Here is a 19,150-nt window from a genome sequence, read left to right on the forward strand (position 1 = left end):
CGAGCTGTTGGCTGCAGCCAGACACTTGAATGTCCACAACTCCACCATTGTTGGCTAAGAAATCATCCCAGACAGCCCCATCATCCTGCCCCCCAAAAAGTCTGCCAACCACACCAAGCCCGTCAGGATGAGAGGGATAATGTTCACAAGCAGTGCTGACAGCCTTATTAGCTCTTTGCTTTGACTTGTGGTTTGTGGTCTACGACCCCACTGTCCATCTGCTCATTAGCATTTCACATAAGATGCGTACCTGATGATTTCATGTTGTCCATATGCCCCAATGTTAAAAAGAATGGTCAGAATTTAATAGAATATTCTATTTTTGTTCAGTAGTCTGGCTATAATCTATGATCGAAAATATAAACAGTCAGCAATGTCAAGAGAAGGAAAAGGTTTTCTCTGCTCTGAATATAGTATGATGAATTGACATACAGTACATACATACAGTATGTCTGTATAAGAGCAAGAGCTGAATTTTCTCCCTCAATATGTACACATTTAGAAGAAGAATGTTGTTTTTGGAAAGATTTTTCATTTCTAGGTCATGAGACATGATGGCAGCCTACAGCACAGCATAATTATTTTTACTTCTAAGTTTTGTGTGCCACTAAGAATAGCTTGACAGCAGAGTATAAGGCAGGTAGAGAGGGTTTGGGTATATTTCTGTGTGTTTTTCTCTGTGTGTTAACAGCCCTGGGGGGGCAAACGTGTCGGCCCTGCTGCTCTCATGTTCGCTGGTAATGTTAAGTCAGACCTGCAGCAGGAGCGACACGTCCAGATCAATACACAGTGACCTCCTCTGCTTCCAGCTCCTCTCCTCGCCATCATTCATTCTCCTCTTTCCCTCCATCGCGACATCTTAACTTTCCACTCCTCCATCTCCTGCTCCCTCTTTCCCCCCCACTTACTCTCTGCTCCATTTTCATCCTCGCATTTACTCCTGCGACCACCTTTTCTCACTTTCTATTTTTACATCGCTCATCTATATCTTCATTCTCCCTCTATCTCTCTCTCTCTCTCCCTCTCCTTCCCTCTTCTCTGTGACACATCATGTATAATTAAAGGAGATCACTGTTCTTCATGAGGCCAACATCAGTCAGCTGTCAGCGATGCGCCACGTCACCGGTGTGTGTAAATGTGTGCGTACAGTTCGTGTGTGTGTTTGGAGGGTGCATGAAAGATTTAAAAGTAGCCACTGAGCCAAAGTTCTACAATTATGGACATTAATTCACCATACTTAGAAAGAAATTGCTGCTTGGCTGCGTAGGAACTTGCAATAACTTTAACTTTCGGAGGCTTGTAATATATCCTGCTGAATGCTCTGTTTCTATTCTTGTGTAGGTCATATCGTCAATACATCACTAATACTGTCTATTTAAAGGTGCACGTCAATGCTGGTTTTGCTTTTCACTGCATCTGCTTTTTGCTTGCTCAAGGAGAGGTGTGTGTGAGTTGGTGATCTTTTATTTGCCAGCTTTTTTTGTGCGTGAGAGCAAAGCTGAGACAGTGCTCTTGTTTTGGGTAAAAGGCATTCTTTGGAGCGAGTTATAAATAGCCTCAGTTTTTCTATTCTTGTCCCACTTGCCGGCACCTCTTTGATGCTTCCCCGAAGACGACTAAAGAGGAAAAAATAATCCCTTTTCTGACTTGAGCTCGCAACTGAAAGGAAGCAGTGAAAGATGAGGCAGCAGGATAGAAGGAAAGTGGGGAGGGACGCGTCAAAAAGGGCGAAGGGAGAGGATGTGAGATGGTTGGTAAGACAAAATACAGGCTGACATGGTTGGTTGCGATACATGAGCTGTGAGCAGGGCAGTGAAAAAATCAACAGGGTGTAGGAAGGAATGGGACAGGCAGTGATTTGGAGTGGCTGTAGGGAAAAAAAAGATTAAGCAGATTAAAACATGAAATAGATTTGAAATGAGACTGGCAGAGCAAGCCGATTTTGAAAAAGGAAGACGGGGGAGAGAAAACAGGGAAACCAGGAAAGGGGGATTCATAAAACTGTTGATAGAAAAGAATCTGCAAAGAGTGAAATATGAAGACCTGACAAAAGAGTAGGAGGGAGAGAAGCTCAGGCAGGTCAGAGGTCGACCAAGGAGCTGATTGGTAATGCTCTGCTTCGCTCAAGGACACTTCAGCATCAGATCATCCTGCTGTTGGACAAACATTTCACACACTGTCACTGTGCTGAGCGGCAACCACAACAAACACACTGAAAACATGGCATTTCACGCAGCAAGCACAGGTTTAGCCACCAGGATTTAGCAGCTTATTGTTAAAATGATGCATGTGTGAATCTATTTAGGAAATCAAAGGTAATTGTTAAAATGACGTTTCAGATATTTTTACATGCATGCCTCTGACTTCTGACTGGTTTTGTCTGTTTCTAAATTTGGCCCTTTTAGTTAAAGCTTTAAGGATTGACATGAAGTTCAAATAATTTTCACCCCATTTCCACACCTCCTCAAGACTATGAAGTGAGTGTTGGCTGATTTTTTTTAATCATGTTTTGATGTTTTGTCATTTGTACCAGTTTAAATTTAGATTAACTCCCTGAACCCAAAGCAGTTTCAGGGTGCATTTTCTGCTCCTGTCTCATTTTTTTACTCACTGTAGGCCCATTTTTCACTGCAGAATAAAATCCAGCCTCTCTATGGAAACAGCGCGACCAAGGGTAGAAGTAGAAAGAGCTCAAAAATGTCTTCTGTGCAGTATTTAAAGGTTTCGATGCCATACAGTGTACAAACTATTTTGAAAACAAAGCTGAATTTTCTTAATTACTTTTTTCCAAACTTAAATAAAAGAAAAAATTGAGTCATGTGCTCACAGGTGTTACTCATTCTGGGAAAAAATGGTGACGGTATATATTGTAGATATTTTGCTCTTTATATTTTTGATTTGTCTCCTGTCAGCTCAGTGGAAACACAGTCTGCAGTTTAGCTGAATATTCTCATATTTTTGTAATGTGCCTGCTGGTCCCTATCGAGTCATTATTAACTTCACCATTGCACTGATGAGGGCAGCTTTTTTTATGTAGAATAAAGTGATTTTGATGACCAGTTAAATATTATCAGCTTATATTTAATCATTTGTCTGGCAAAACAGTCAGAAAGCTGAAAATCCTACAGTTCTTTATGTTGTTACAGTTTTTGGCTCTAATAAATGCTGTAATTTTGGACATTTTTTGAAGGAAGCATACTTTTACAAACTAGCCAGCAAGTTTTGGGCTCAGAAGGTTAAGGAAAAGTTAATGGGACAAGAAAAGATATAATTTGACCTGTTTTTGAAACATGCTCTTTTGTTATCTCTGTGAAAACAAATTTGAAACTAATTCCAGTGTGTAAGAAAGGCTAAACAAAGAGTGGACATGTGATAAAGGATGGAAACAGAGCTTAACATCTTAAGCTGAGAGGGTGTTTTGAAGCCCTTTTGTCTTTTTGTTTTTATCAACATCTGGCAGATATGGTTTAAGGTGTCATTCATACTCTCGAACTGAGAAATATTTATCAGCTTTTTGTGCTGCTTCTGTCCCAGTTTCCAATGATAAAAAAAAAAGTCTGTTCAGAACAGCTGAGTCAACTACTGAAAATAACAAGTTTGACATAATTACATTTAATTTACATTATTTCTACTGGATAATCCACTCAGCTCTAATACTTTTTAAAGAACGTCTGAGTACATAAATTGAATTGAAATATTTTAAACAGTAGCAGACTACAATCTCATGTCTTTCCATGAGCTGAGAGTGAAGGTATACAGAAGTACACTTTGTTTGCTGGAACATTCATTTAATTGAAGCAATCAGCATAAATATACACAACATCTTCACAAGCATCTGTTTAACCACATCTGCATTAATGTAGTTTTTTTTATGCATTTAGAATATAAATATAAAGAAAACTGCAGGTACATCACGCCATCTGCTAAGCAGAGTTTTGTCTACAGTACAAAATGTTCGTGTTTTTGTGACGCCATCAACATTCTCATTTTGCGTATTAACCTTTGTAGGAAGCACACACACTTCCTTAGTGCATCACTGAGAGACAGTGACAAGTCTGCAGACACAGAGATGCACTAATTTGTAGTAAAAAAGATGCAAATGAGCAAACAAACAGATCAGTCACATTAAGTGACAGATTTAAACCCGCTGTCTCTTTTCTAAACACACAGCTCCTCTTTTCTTTTCCGATGGTTCGCTTGGCTGTCTGGCACAAAATTTTGAACCTGCTGCAGTGCAAAGATAAGACGTCATGTGCACACAGTCATAACAGCAGCGCTGCAGCTGCAGTCATGTCATTATCGTCATGCTCTTTCTCTCCTGCCAACCTGTGATTTAGTGTCCAGCTCCACACAGAGATTCATTAGAACAGAAACTGCTTCTGCTCCATATATTAGTAATTTATGGCTCTACCTCAAAGCTTATTAGGTTGTGTGCCCAGCCATGAACTCACTGAGTGTAGGTGCACATGACATGTTTTATACTGTGTGTGTTCCAGTGTGCATGCCTCTGTAGTGTGTATGTGAGCATCTCTGGAGCATTGTAGGTAATGATAAGGTAAAATGATAAGGTAATTGGCTTCTCTCCCCCACACTGGGACAAGGTCACTGTCACTGTATTATGAGTGTCACACACAGGGATGAGGAGGATTATCAGCTAAATAATATAAAATAAATAATATACATGTAAGATTAGGAATTGAAGTGTATTTAGAAATAAAATCATTTTGAAAAGTGACCACTCTCCAGTATAAATATATATGTGTGTGTGCGTGCGTGCGTGTGTGTGTGTGTGTGTATACACACATATATACACACACACATACATATACATATATATGTATATATAAGTAAATATTCAGATATTTTACTGGGTCAGAGAGACAGCCTGATGTCAGAATATGTAGGATTCATCACCTTAGAACCATAAAAGTGCAATGCTTTGTGGCATAACTGTTTTGTTGAATCAAATATTGATATTGATATTTTTGGTCAAGGCTGAATTGGTGGACTGACAGATCAACACTGCAATTCAACCAGCCACTGAATCAGGGGATGAACACTATCAGAATTTATATTTTTTAACAGTTTTAAATTATTTTTTTAAAGAAACAATATAATCATTCTACATACATTTGTTGCTATTTAAGAAAAAAATGTATATTGAGGACTGAAAAATAGTACATAATTTCTTTTTCTAGATTTTTGCTGTTTTGTAAAATTCCAGCTAATATCTAGTAAAATCACAGAAAAAAAAACATTAATTTACATTTTGAATGTGGAAAAAACTGAAAATATTTCTTTTAGATGTGTGACTGTAAAACTATGCTGCTTAATGGTATCTAACCATATTTGAGCAAGATTTATTTATTTAGTTTTGCAGAGTAGAAAGAGTAGAAAATATTCACTTGTCCACACTACAGTAATGATGAGACATGCACATCTTTCCATCTGCCAAGTCTGTTGCTCCAGGCAAGAGTCCATTACTGTTGTGGGTCAGTGGTTGAAGAGGTTAAACTCGGCACACTCTCTAATGCAGCTCATGAGATCAATAATAAACTGCAGCTGTGTGGGTTTTATTCTGACATACGACATCCTGCCTTTTCTCTTCACTGCTTCTTTCAATGTCCCCTTTCAGTTAAAAATAAACAAAGACAGCATAGTTTTACTAAACATTTGCTGATGAGTGGTTTGATTAATGGAAGCTATTACAGGGAGGGATGATAGTGTTGAGGTCGACCCAGAGGTTCATCTACTTATAAACTATACTGAATGTGTTCCATAATTCAGCTCCCTGACTGGAAGTGTTTCATCCCCTGCTGCTCTACTCTAATCTTGGAGTCAGCTTCCCCCCAGATCATTTGTATTTGCACCCTGACTCTGTAGCTTACTTTTAAAATCTGTTTTTAAGATGTTACTATCCCAGTTTTCTCTGGGTTTTTTTTCTTGCAGTCTACATATTAAAATGGTCAAAAAAAAAATAACCTTATAAAGAAGAACTGAAAGGAACGTTACAAACTATTGCTGTGCAGTCAAAGCTTCACTTTAAATCCTAGAGGGGAGACTAAAGTTTTTAGATATTGCAGATAAGTGAGGCTACAATTTGTGGACAAAGCACAATGTTTTTTTTTGTTTTTTTTCATTTGTCAACATCTTGCAGCCATAAAAAAAACAAATCTGGAGTTTGAATATTTCTTCCATAGTTGTAGTTTCATTGAAAATCTGTAACTAACCAAACAGAACATGTATGGGTCTGTGAGACAGTGAGGAAATAAAAAGGAAAACAGGGGGGGGAATTGGGTTGCTGCATCATGAGAAACAGAAAGCAAAGAGGTTTAAACTCAGTCTTATCTCCTACTTTGATCTTCTGCATTGCTCTCTCCACACCCCAAGGCCTGCACATTGATTTGTCTCCGCTGTATCCTCATCAAACCTCCACATTGATCCGCTCGGTGGCTCGAGGCCTCTGGTTTTGGGTGGTAAACACAAAGTGGCTTTACGAATATTGGCAGTGTTAATAATAGGAGGACAATGTTGCCACACATACACAAAAGCCTGCTTACACACTCATCCTAATTGGCAAATAAATTGGCAAATTGGTCTGCTAGCGTCTTAAATCTCCATTTCCCTGATGATCCGCAGTGACGGCAGAAAGAGGAAAGCCATGAATTAGTGTAGCATTTGTCTAAGCAGCAGTTACTAGGCTTTAAACTGGTTTGCATGGAGGTAAAGAGGGGCATATCATTATCTTTAAATTTCCATTCCCTCTCATTGTCTCCTGTGGTTCCCTCCTGCAAGGTGCATGCAGATAGGACTGCTGAATCCACAGTGGCCTCGCAGGAATTTAATGCTTCCTCTCTCACTACGTTTTAGCTCAGCCAATTAGGTATGCCGTGTCATGAAATGAATTGTGTCGCACTCGATAAGGACCAGTCATAATTGAGCTGGCATGCATATTAATTAAACAACAAGCCCCGTTTAACTGGGCCAAGGCACCCAGGGTCCTAGTGCATGACTCATAGCGGTCCCAAAGTCATGAGCAGAACTTACCATTCACCTGTTTTGGATTCCAAACCACAGTATATACTACCTTCTCATTTAATGGTATTTACATTGTAGGTTCTCACTGAAGGCATCAGAACTATGAATGAACACATAGCCTAATCATTTTTTTGTGCAACCAGCCCATTCTCTACCACAGAATGGTGTGGCTAGTACATACGGACTGACTGCATGCAAGATCAGCAGGAAGAATTAGACACATTGAGGCTAAGATGTGACTGCATCACTTGAAAATGTTTAAACTTGCAATTATTCCAGCAAATTTGTGATTCTAATCAATAAACATGAAGAGACAAGTGGAAAAATGAGAGAAATACGTGTAAGGAATTAAGTTTCTGGTGAACTCAAAGGACTCGATCACTGGCCGAGTCAGTCACAGATGTCGTCTGTACAAATGCTACACTGACTAGAAGAGCTGGAAATTCAAGTTACACATTGAAAGTTTTTTTGAAAAACATTTTTAGTTTTAAATCAAAATTAGTGAAGATTCTATGAAAACTTTTAAACAGTTTACAATAGTGTCTTCGAGCAACTTTCTGGTTGGGCAGAGATTTATCTTTCAGACAAACAACTTCATAGTTCAGTGGCTCAAATGTAATAAAGTTATATGAGAGTCACAAAGTGTGGCTCGATTTGTTCAGGACTCTTGTTTTCCACACTGCTGCAGAGGTCAAAACTTTTGATTTAGCAGACGGTTTTGTGAGTCCACAATAGATGTGGGGATAAATAATTGATCGCTTGCGTGTTTTTATATTCAGCGTGTGGATGGGTTTTCTACTTTTTCTGCTTCGTTTTTTTTCTCTGCTTGGCCAGCGCCTGGACTTGGCTGGCTGGAAGTTGCTTTAACGAGAAAAAAATAGGATAAACACACTCAAACACACACTTGAAAGTGCACTTTGCCTTTGCTAAACTGAACACACTCCACGCTGAGGCTGTATTTAAAGTGTGTGTCTGCCTCTGTGTGTTCAGGCGAGGCTGAAAGAGGAGCACTTTGCCATCATTAGGTGAGATCATGTAGAGACAGGATGACCAGGTTAATTTTTAATGTCCAGCCTTTGGATATATAAAATATGTATTCAGCCCTTGTTGGACATGACATAGACTCTTTATATCTCTCATCCTCACTCTGCCTCTTCCTCTCTACCTTGCTAGTCAATCTTCCAATCTCTTTTTATTCCCTCTTTTTTTAGCCGTGTCTTTGCCTACTCTCTTTTTCAGCCACTCAGCATGTTTGGCCCTGTTTCACTCTCTGTCTGGTCTGTTTCTCTTTCTTCTCGCCTGGCGTCAGTCCACCTCTCTTCTCCCCACGAGCGTCTGCCCCGAGAACCAGACAGAGGAAAGGTGTCGTTTGATGATCTGGCTGGAAGCAGCTCAAAGCGTTGCCGCTTTCACTCTTCTTCTTCTATTCTTCTCCTCCCTCCATGTGTCTCTGTCTGTTTGCTGCTCAGATTTAACAGCTTGGTAACACTGTTGTCATGGATCAGCCGAAAATCCTGAAGAGATGTAGACAGATACACACAAACACACAAATATTGATGGAGGCTACACAGAGAGAGTTTTTACCTAACTCATATGTGCACACACAGGCAGAAAATCACAGCTACATTCACAGGAACACACACTTGATTTACTGGTATCACTGTGATATAACGGTAAACCTGAACCAGCCAACAGGGACAATCTGTCTCTCAGATCACTGATAGCTGATTGCTGCTGTGGTGATATAACAAAGGCCACAGAGGACTTCCACCTAACTGTGTTGAGATGTTTTCGAATACTATTATCTGTTCTATAGTCTATAAAGAGCTCCACATCCCCAACAGTTAGAGAATATCTCCTCAACTATAGTGGCGCATTTAGCAAATGAAGAGTTGGATATTAAACCTAGTGAACCTGGAAGAAGGATCAACAGTGGCAAAGCTACACATGTTAATAACTAATCTCCCATCGCTAGATCATTCTCTAGCGCTGACACGGTGCTGTGCAGAATGGTCTGGCTGCATCTCATTATCGTTCTGCTGTCGTGGCTAAAATAAAGCTCTGGTCTGTTTGTATTTATTTAAACCAATCACAGTCACCGCGCATCATCAGAACGCACTGATGGTGTTCACTCAAACTAGTGACAGGAGAATTGTTTTGGGGATGTGAGGACTAGCACTCAAATGGATCATTTGCAGAAAAAACTGCCAGAGCTGCTTTATGGCGCGATCCAAGCTCTCAGCACAATGTGGAACTTTCAGCATGTAGGTTACTGCCTAGAGATGAGCAGATTTTGAAAATGGTAATTTATGGATATCAGAAGGGGAGAACACAGCAACTCAAGAAATGTGTGACCAATGGCAGGCTCATATCTGTAATCTACAATACATCCAGTCATTGAGACTAATTACAAACAAAACATATGACATCTTCCAAGACATCTGGACTGATATTAATCCTTCACTTACAGAAAGATGATGAACAAGCTTCCCAACTGTCAAAGTTATGTAAAATTACTGAATTTCAAAATGTAATCATAAATTGTAATCCCTAAATCATTTTTAAGTAATCGCATTACTGTTACTTGTCAGCACTCGAAAACACATCAATCCATCTTGCTGATACAGCAACTACATGTTGTCCTGTTTGTGCTCGACAGTCTTCAGTAAAAATAGCTGATCAACTGGGAATAGTGGTCAATTAAATATTGAAGTGATAATGTGTACTGTGCTGTGTGCTTGTAAGATTAACCTATATATGAACTCCTTCTGTGTATAGTGTGCTGGAGCGCTCCTTTAATTTGACTTCATTGTTTGCATTGACCTGAATTTATTGGCTGCTTCACAACAATTTGTCCTTTATGCATCTACTAAACCTGGGTTTTGCATTTGCTCTGCTTTGATTGGTGTGCAACATAAGGCAACTGTAGTATCCTGGGCAGTCCTGTAAGACCACTATTCCTACTCACTGAGCTGTTTCTGTTTTTACTTTTTTAGTTGTTGTTGTGACATTTACAGGAGATATCTTGCCTTTTTGTGGCTGTTCTGTCAACACCTTCAGTATCCAGCAATTACTGCGCATAAAAGATTGTTTACTGAGAAATGGAGCATGACTCACCAAGAAATTTATTTAAAGGTTGCCTTGGCAAGAGATTGCAGTGTTTACCCAATACAACATACCAACAGGAATTTATGTTTGTGTAAAATGAAGTAAGATGACCGGAGACAAGAGGTGAGTCAACACAGGCAACTGTCGGCAAATAAACTGAATCTGTGACATAATGCAGTCATGATCAGCTCTTTCAATTAACGTAAAATAAAGGGATTAGATGTGTGACTCATACTTCTAGGTATACAACATTTGCACAGAATTACCACACGACTCTTTGCACTAAAAGGAAGTCATTTGAAAAAAGAAGGAAAAGAAACTTTTTACTCCTTCCTACCATCAGAAGAAGCTTAATAATAAACACACATTAAAGACAGTTGGCTACATGAGTTGCTGGAGATGAAAATGACTGAAAGAGTAAAGGCACATTTAATTGGAGGTAAATATAACTTATTGAGTTTTCTCAGTTAAAAAGACTTTGACACTTAGGCTCAATTAACATGAAGCATCTTTATTAAACACTAGCAGGACTGCAGAAAGTCTAGACGACAGGTAGCAGCTGGCCACTAAAGAATGGACTATTTAAGTTGACTCTGTCCATGCACTGTGAAAATCATAGTTGTTTTGATGCGATGCTGAGTTGCATATTGCCAGACCATTCTCCATAGTGCTATGTCAGCACTGGAGAATGGTCTTGCTGCATTTCATTATCATTCTGCTACAGGGAGAAACTGCTCTGGGGGGTTTGTATCTTTTTAAACCAATCACAATCTGAGGTGCTGCTACACCCCGGATGTAGAAACAATGCCCTTGCTAAGGGAGGCAAGCACAGTTATTGAAATGAGTAATTTATCAAAAAAGTCAAGCGGGAATGCCTTCCTGCACTATCCAGATCTTTTGGACTCAGTCTGTCACCTTGACTGCTCCTCCTTTGTCCCGTCTCTTACCCTGATGGATTCAACCGACTCCCCAGTGCTACAGTCCAATCAAACTGCACCAGTCATCTCAGCTGCCATTTAAAATCTCTAGAAAACTGTCTCTTGGGGTGACTGTGATTTGGTACATCCAGGTTGCCACTAGGTCTCTTTATTCGTGATCCTGGAGTTTTGTTCGTAGCAGACCTGTGTACTGTTTGGTTGTTTGCAGGAGACATGCCTCACTGTTAAGAGGTCCATTTTGTTAAACACAATTTTTTATATGCCAGGTTTAGGAGTGTTACTTCCGTCTGTACTTTTTGGTTTTGATCACTGAGTGCAGGTAAGGCAGCTCAGAATTTGGTATGTCGGGTTTTAAAACGTCTAGTGGGAAGTCTTCCTTCCATTTTATTAATTTCCTTTTTTTTCCTTTTTATTCTAGAAGAATCCATTGCGCTTTGTTCCTTCTTTTGTGTAGCCTGTGCTGATTTATGGGGTCATTTCAAGAACCTATTATTCATTAAAATAATTTCAACTTCAGTTCAACCTTGACCATCTAGTTGTTTTTAATGTTGCTTTCCTTTCCCCCCCAAAGACCTGACCCTGAAAAGTGGGAAAGCTGAGGCCATGAAGAAGAGAAAAGAATTAGCAAGAGTAGATAATGATCACCTTTCAGCTACCAGACAGATTGTTTGATGGTGCTGCTATAATTGAAGGAATTGCTCGCTCAGATGCTGAACTTTCTGGAAGACAACTTTGCACCTGAACATACTAGACATCAGAGATTTAGCCTTTAGTCTAACAAACCACCAGTCTGTGCTGAAAATGTGCTTCTGTGACAAACATCCAACAAAGTCAGCTGACGTCAGTCACTTAGCCTGCGATGCGTTTCAGTTGCAAATGTCTGCACATAGAAATTGCGAGCAAAGCTAATGAGTTAAGCTGAAGTCTGGAGCTTGTTTGCTGACGAGGTGCTGAACACACTGACCATTGCTGATGTGGCAGCCACTGGACAGAGGAGAAAACAACAGGGATGTGGGATACTTTAAATTGCATCATTTTTAGTCATTCTCAACTCAAAATAAACAAGAGTGAAGTGAAACGCTGTTAGAAATAGTGTCTGAAGTGCCTCACGGTCAAAAAACGACAATCATGACAAGTGCCGTAAGACTTTGTATGTTAAGTAAATACATAGAGGAAGCAATCAGTTGCCATGGAGACCTGTCTTTATTTTATAGTGTGCTGACATTAGTGATGACTCGCAGTTTGACTTGTGTTATTGAGAAGATGTGGCCAAATACACAGCTGTGACTCTGTATGTGTGCGTTGATGTGCAGGTTTATGTTTCCCCGTTGGTGAGTAAATCACAACAAGGGCACTCGGACGATTTCTGACTGAATCAATCAGTCCTGCTTAACTGAACACAGTATTCACCTCCATCAGCAGGTTATAGAGCCATTATAGAAATGGAGCTCACACAGGGAAGAGGGGATCTGTGATGCATGTAATATGACAAAATGAGAGTCTGATGATCATTGACAGCTCTAGTCAGTAGATTGAAGGAAAGAATGGAAATTGTATTTGTTCCGATATGGGATAAACACATTGAAACATGTGTCGTTAAATCAACTAAACAGCATCCATGCATATGAACTTAGTTTTATGTATGTATGTGAGTACAATCATGGCTTCCCTGCATGCCAAGACATATTTTGTGCTAATGTACCAACACAAGTGACTGAGAATCCCTCTGAACACCTGCATGTGATGAGTAGATATTGACTGAGGAGCAGGTAATAAAAGCAGAGTGATTATTGATTGCACTGTGTCTGCACTGTGTGTAGGAACTACATAAAGACTGTATTTACTGGCACGTTAGCAGGCTGAGTCCACAATATGATGAAGAAAGATATATTTTCACCAAGAGACCAAAAAGTTGCTGACATATTTCTTTCCATTAACATATTTTACCCTGATGAAATTATACGTGCATCACAGGGATATTATTAAAGAGGGGGCTGTTCACTGTGAAAGTGGTGGTGTGATGTAAAATCTTTACAGAGCTTTATGGGTTTTTATCAGTATAATGGTAAAGATTGCTCAGGTCAAAGTACTGGATGCTGACAGATCAGAAAATAACATTTTGGACTGATGTGTTTTATATCTTTACAGAGAGACACCAAAGGCCAGTTCCTGCTGGACCATGTGTGTAACCACTACAACCTGCTGGAAAAAGACTACTTTGGGATTCGATATGTGGATCCTGAGAAACAAAGGGTAACTATGACAAACGCAAAACAACCAAAAGTCTTGAGGCAGTAAGATTTTCTGAAGTATTATCAGTTTTCTTTATTCATTGATTTGTCATTTTGTGTAAAAAGTGTTAGACAGTTTAAATGCACATCACTATTTCCCAGAGCGAATCTAGATTTGCCTGTCAAACAGTCTAAAACTGCAAGTTATTTAACTTACAGGCATATAAAATAGAGACAAACAGCAAAATAATTTTTTTATTGCTTTTGACTGTTCAACTGACTAATCTCTGAGGTTAATTTGAGACAAGAAATGGGTGTAAAATTTTTGATTTTCATGCATTTTTCTTTGCTTTGCTGTTTTCCAAAACAATTGCAGTGAAAGAAAACAGCAAGTGTTTCTGTAATAGCATGTATTTTGCACTGACTCTCGTTCACTGTGCAGATGTCAAGTAACTTGAGGTGGGGCCATTGACCAGATGCACAGTTCCCAAGCGAATCACTGATTTTTCCTTTTGGTACAGCATAAATTTCACTTTTATTTTGTTTTTTGATACACATTCTCTACTGTAGTGTCTCTTTTGGCTCACCATGGTGCACTGTAACACAACAGTGCCATGAGTCACAATAGGCTCGTTATTCCCCTGACTGGTTTCAATGAGCCGCTGGTACCTCCAGGAGCTGCAGTTATAGGAGAGATTAGTGTTGATTGGAAGGGTTCTCAAACAGCATTTTCTGGCTTTTCAAGACAAAAGACTTTACGGTTGGTGACTAGTTTGGTTGGAAACATCCTCAACTCACTTGAAGTGTATTGAACAGCTACTTCTCTGTGCTTTTCTGTGAGACCTTCCAAGACCAACTCCCAGGCACTATATTGGAGAGCCTTAATGCAATTTTACCTCTGCTAAGAAAATCTACTTGACAATTTAGAAATGATACTCCACAGTTTACACTTTTACTCCATTCTAAAGATATCTGGGCAGTGGAGACACAAAAACACAGAAACTGAATCACTCTTACTAACAGGAAAAGGTTGTACTCAGTCAGCATGGCCAAATTGAAAAATGTCTGATATTAGTCAGGAGACAGTCGGTACATTACATTGCAAGTTCAAGTGACTAATATTAACAAGTCAGGCTCCATATTTCAAACAGCCCACACAGAGAAGAGACCAGACGATTCATCTCAACAGGAGCCCAGCGAGACTGTATTTAAAGTGCAAAGTGAGAACGAAATAACAAGAAAATCAGAGAGACGTGTTACAATACAAAACTAAAGAGTACAATGCAGTACAATGAAAACAAATCTTACAATCAAAGGCTTTGTGTTCAGAGCCAAGATGATTTTAAACTACAGTCCAAACCCATGGCAAAGTAGTTAAAGCAACTGTCAGGAAAATGTTTTATCATGGGTGCAGCTATTACACCTAATTTACAAATGTACAGAAAGGACAGAGGGCATAAATGTCACTTCTAAGTTGCCCTCAACCCCCAGCTGTTCCAGTGCCTGATCAGGGTGAACAGGTCAGGCTACTGAGGAGCTTCCAAGTGAGCAGGATATTACAAAAAATAGTAATGTTCTCAATAAAAGTTGTTCCTTTTGCTTAATTAAAGGTTAACGTAAGTATGTAATATACTGTAAATGTGTATGTATATACAGCAAATGTTTCTAATCTACTGAGGTTGTGTGATGTGAGTTCCTGAATTTAAACAATATTTTATTCAATAATTCATCAAAAACAAAAAGATTCTTTTTATTTGGAAAATTGTTGCATATTATATTTAAGTTCTTTGCACTTTGAAATTGACCACTTTATTATAGGTTAACATTCATCAATACAACAACAATAACATTTTTCCATTTTTTTTCACAGTACAGTAACATCGCATCACTCGCTCACACTCTCTCTCTCTCTCTCTCTCTCTTTCAGCACTGGCTGGAGCCCAATAAGCCTGTGGTGAGGCAGATGAAGTGTAAGTGTCCCTTCTGCTCCTGTTGTTACATCAGTGTGTGTGTATAACAATGAGGAATGCATGTGTGGATATTTGTGTGTGTTTGTCTCCTGAGGGTCGCTGTAGTGTGAGGGGGTCAAGCTCTGCAACAAACAGACAATGCCACAGGGACTCCAACAGGGACACAACATCAAACACGCAACAGTGTTAAAGTGGCTGGAAGGACCAAAAAATTAAGAATTAAAAATTCAAATATATGCATGAACCTCTTCTCAGGAAATGTGATTAAAACACTCCTAAATTTAAGTTTTAGGACCTTATCACCCTGCATTTCTGCTGGAACTAGTGACGGAGCCAGACAATGTCGGACAGCGAGTTGTTTTCCTTCAGTAATACCGCAGGGGGACAAACACAGACACAACGAAGACAGACAGAGTGACAAGAGGAGGGTTTCTCAGAAACACAGCAAAGTGCCAGAGGGACAAGTGTCCCAAAAAGGAAATAAGCTCAACCAGAAAGTCAAACACACAGACATGGCAGGGGGGCACAAGCTTACAACCAAGAATAAGTAAACAAGCTGCCTTCAGTGGATGAGCGCATCCACATGTAAAGTTCCTTGGAACATGCAGCATTGAAAGGATGATGTTTTAACCTCTGTGGAAATTACCGGTCACATTACTAACTAGGGCTGCACAGTGGCTCAGTGGTTAGTAGATCCCCGGTTTGCGTCCCACCGCAGCTTGGGATCTCTCTGCATGGAGTCTCCATGTTCTCCCTGTGCAGTGTGGGTTTTCTCCGGGTTCTCCAGCTTCCTCCCACAGTCCAAAAACATGCTGAGGTTGATTGGTGATTCTAAATTGCCCGTAGGTGTGAATGTGAGTGTGCTTGTGTAGCCCTGCAATAAACTGGCATCTTGTCAAGGGTGTCCCCTGCCTTCACCCTAAGTCAGCTGAGATAGACTGCACCCCCCCCACGATCCTAATGAGGATTACGTGGTGTATAGATAATGGATGGATGGACATTACTAACTACATACAGCAACATAGAGAGTATTAATTGTTACTGGACATCACCAGTGACAGCATTTGACTGGTGTTAGTGATGATGTATGTTTAGGTAGGTGAATGAACCAGGCTTTTTCTAGCATCTCACTCATAGGTTGACATTAATATTAGTCTGTGTAGGTTAATATGCACACTGCTTAAAGAAATGAAGAGAATGCTTAATCATCACAGTGTCGCACCAGTTCAACAAAACTTGTGGGATATAATAAGCAATAATAAAATCTAATAATTTCTGGTCAGTGTTAAATTTCACAGTTTATATCAATGATTTGAGTGTTCCCTGTGAGATTTGGAGCAATGTAGAGTCAGATGAAATCTAAACAAAAGGCTACATAGGTGAAATTCATAGTCTTCTGATCTACTCTGCAGCACATCTTGCATTTGTTTTTTCTTGATGTTTGCCTCTAATTCATATTAGAAAAGACTAACCTTTACATTTTGCAGGCAGTCAATATAAAATGAGAACCTTGTAAATGGGACATTATAGCACTTGCACTGGCTGACCTGAGTTTCTAAAATGCCAGTGTGAAAGTGTGTTTGTATTGCAAGACATGAGCAACAGATGGAACCAGTGGGGATAACTCTGCCTTTGCTTCATGAAATTTTAAAACAAATTTCACTTTCAGCCACGTTTTATGCAGGGCTTTTGAGATTTCCGTGAAAGAAGAGCAGGTTTAGAAGTAAACATCGTACTTGGAATCGTTCCGTACCTGTTCTCTGACATCACTTAGTTTCTATCTAGTCTAAAAAGATTGCCTCGGTCTTACATTCCTCTCTCTCCTCCTCCTCCCTGTTTCTCTTCAAGTCTCTGTGTAAGTTCACCCACCCTTCTAATGACTGTCCTGTTCTTTCTGTCCCGTTATAAATTAATAAAAGAGCTATTAGTGGTGCATTCTGCTTCAACAGAACATGAGCAAGAAGACAGGAGGGGTAGGCTGAGGATATCAGGGAAAACTGCAATGAGAGATGGAGGGAGAGAGGGGGAGAGAGTAATAAAGGGGAAATGTGTGTGGGGGAGAGAGAGGAGACTGATAGATAATGCTGCTAAAGAGAGAAGTCAGATTAGGGAAGAAAAGAGCAAAAAAAAGAGATTGGAGAGACAGTTTGAGATGAGAGAAGCTGACAGAAAGTGAAAAGAAAGAGATGAGATGGGGGGATGGAGGAAGACTGTTGAATAGATCTGAGTTGCACTGACACATCAGTTCTCCCCGTGGCAGGATTTACTCTCAAATTAGGTTTGTGTGTGTTTGTGCGGCTTGTATTTCATTTGTTTTTGTGCGTCCCAGCGTAGGTGCGTACGTCACACTTATTCGAGTGTGCGCTTTGCGCCAATTCACTTTCTCTAAAATGTTTTCAGAAAAAGCGTCTTCGTCCCTAAAGCCCGAGCAAATAAGCAGCTCAAGTTCTTTTGGGAGCGGGTGGGAGGATTGCGTCTTTCATATTGCTCAGCATGTATTATGTAGATGTGTGCTGTTTTTCATAGCTAGATAATACCGCAGAGGATCCTGCCATTAAAGGGAGAGTGGTGAGGGCACTCTGTGATGATTCCTGGTCCCACGTTACAGGATGCTCACTTTCCCTTTCTTTGATGCTCCCTTTAGAATCTTTGCCTATCAGATAATTCTTTTAAGCATCTCCTTTGAAAGTAACCCCATAAAAATCGTAACTCACGTATGTTGCTTCATGATTAAATTAAATTTAAGTTGTTAATCCATTTCTTTTTCAAGCTATTCATTGGACTTGAACTACTTGAATTTTAACACAAAACTGGAAAAATTGGGGCTTTCTAAAATGTGTTCTGTATGAGCATGCTCACACCAGGCATAAAATCCAAAAAGTTCTCTAAATCTGACATCAACAATATTTTATTCTTTTTATGTGTTTTTTAAAAATGTGAATCATTAGGTAACAGGATACAGGCAGTGCTCTCCTATAACACTCCAGAGAGTAAACAAAAGTCATACTAAACATTTGATAAGCATAAAATTAAAAAAAATCAATTGGGCCACTTTTAGTAGGAAGTATAAATATTATATTATAGATATGGATATACTAATAAACAGTTGGTACTTAAGAGGGTTTAGTGTTGATATGTTTGTCTGTAAGTGTTCCAAATGTACTAACTTCACAAAGCAAACTTTGAATATTAGCATGTGTGTATGATTGTGTTTATATGCTGTTTTGTGAGATCCAAGAGACCCCAGGAGGGAGTTTAAACTATTGCTGTCGTTTGATCCAAACCCCACAGCCTATTATTGACTCTGTGTGTGTGTGTGTGTGTGTGTGTGTGTGTGTGTGTGTGTGTGTGTGTGTGTGTGTGTGTGTGTGTGTGTGTGTGTGTGTGTGTGTGTGTGAGTGTGAGAGCACTTGCGTAAGTGTGTATGTATGTTACTGTGCATATTTAAATAGCATTCAAAGCTGAAATCCTCTCCAGCTGCAGCTACACACATGCAGGAATGAAATGCTTCAGGACTCAGATCAAAGGAGAAGAAACAGACCCCAGTTCAAGTCAAGTGCGTGTGTGTGTGTGTGCGTGTGTGTGTGTGCGTGTGCGTGCGTGCGTGCGCATGTGCGTGCGCATGTGTGCGTGCATGATGAGTAATTACTGTAATTATCAAATGACTAATCAGTATTAGAGGCGCACTGTGATTTCTTTTTTTGTCCTCAGTTTCCTTTTCTTTTCAGTTTTACATAATCCTCATCGCTCTGCTCCCTTTTTCTCTTGACCTCATTCATTTATCTGTCTTCGTCTATTCGCCTCTCCTCTCTTTCCTCCTCCAATTTCCTTCTGTTTCCTTCTTTCATTTCTCCAAACTTTCTTT

At 39.7% G+C, this 19,150-nt stretch overlaps 1 protein-coding gene across 5 annotated transcripts in view; it reads left to right on the top strand.

Moving 5' to 3' along the window:
* Positions 1-19,150, top strand: part of frmd3 (FERM domain containing 3) — a 69,490-nt gene that overhangs the window by 15,774 nt on the left and 34,566 nt on the right. For all 5 annotated transcript variants that reach the window (XM_055011267.1, XM_035947368.2, XM_035947370.2 and 2 more), the window contains exons 2-3: positions 13,233-13,337; positions 15,243-15,285. In XM_055011267.1, the coding sequence (XP_054867242.1) occupies positions 15,279-15,285 (7 nt within the window). In that variant the 5' untranslated portion in view covers positions 13,233-13,337; positions 15,243-15,278. The remainder of the gene's footprint in view (positions 1-13,232; positions 13,338-15,242; positions 15,286-19,150) is intronic.

This window comes from Amphiprion ocellaris, chromosome 6 (genome assembly GCF_022539595.1).
Source record: "Amphiprion ocellaris isolate individual 3 ecotype Okinawa chromosome 6, ASM2253959v1, whole genome shotgun sequence".
Classification (NCBI taxonomy): Eukaryota; Metazoa; Chordata; class Actinopteri; family Pomacentridae; genus Amphiprion; species Amphiprion ocellaris.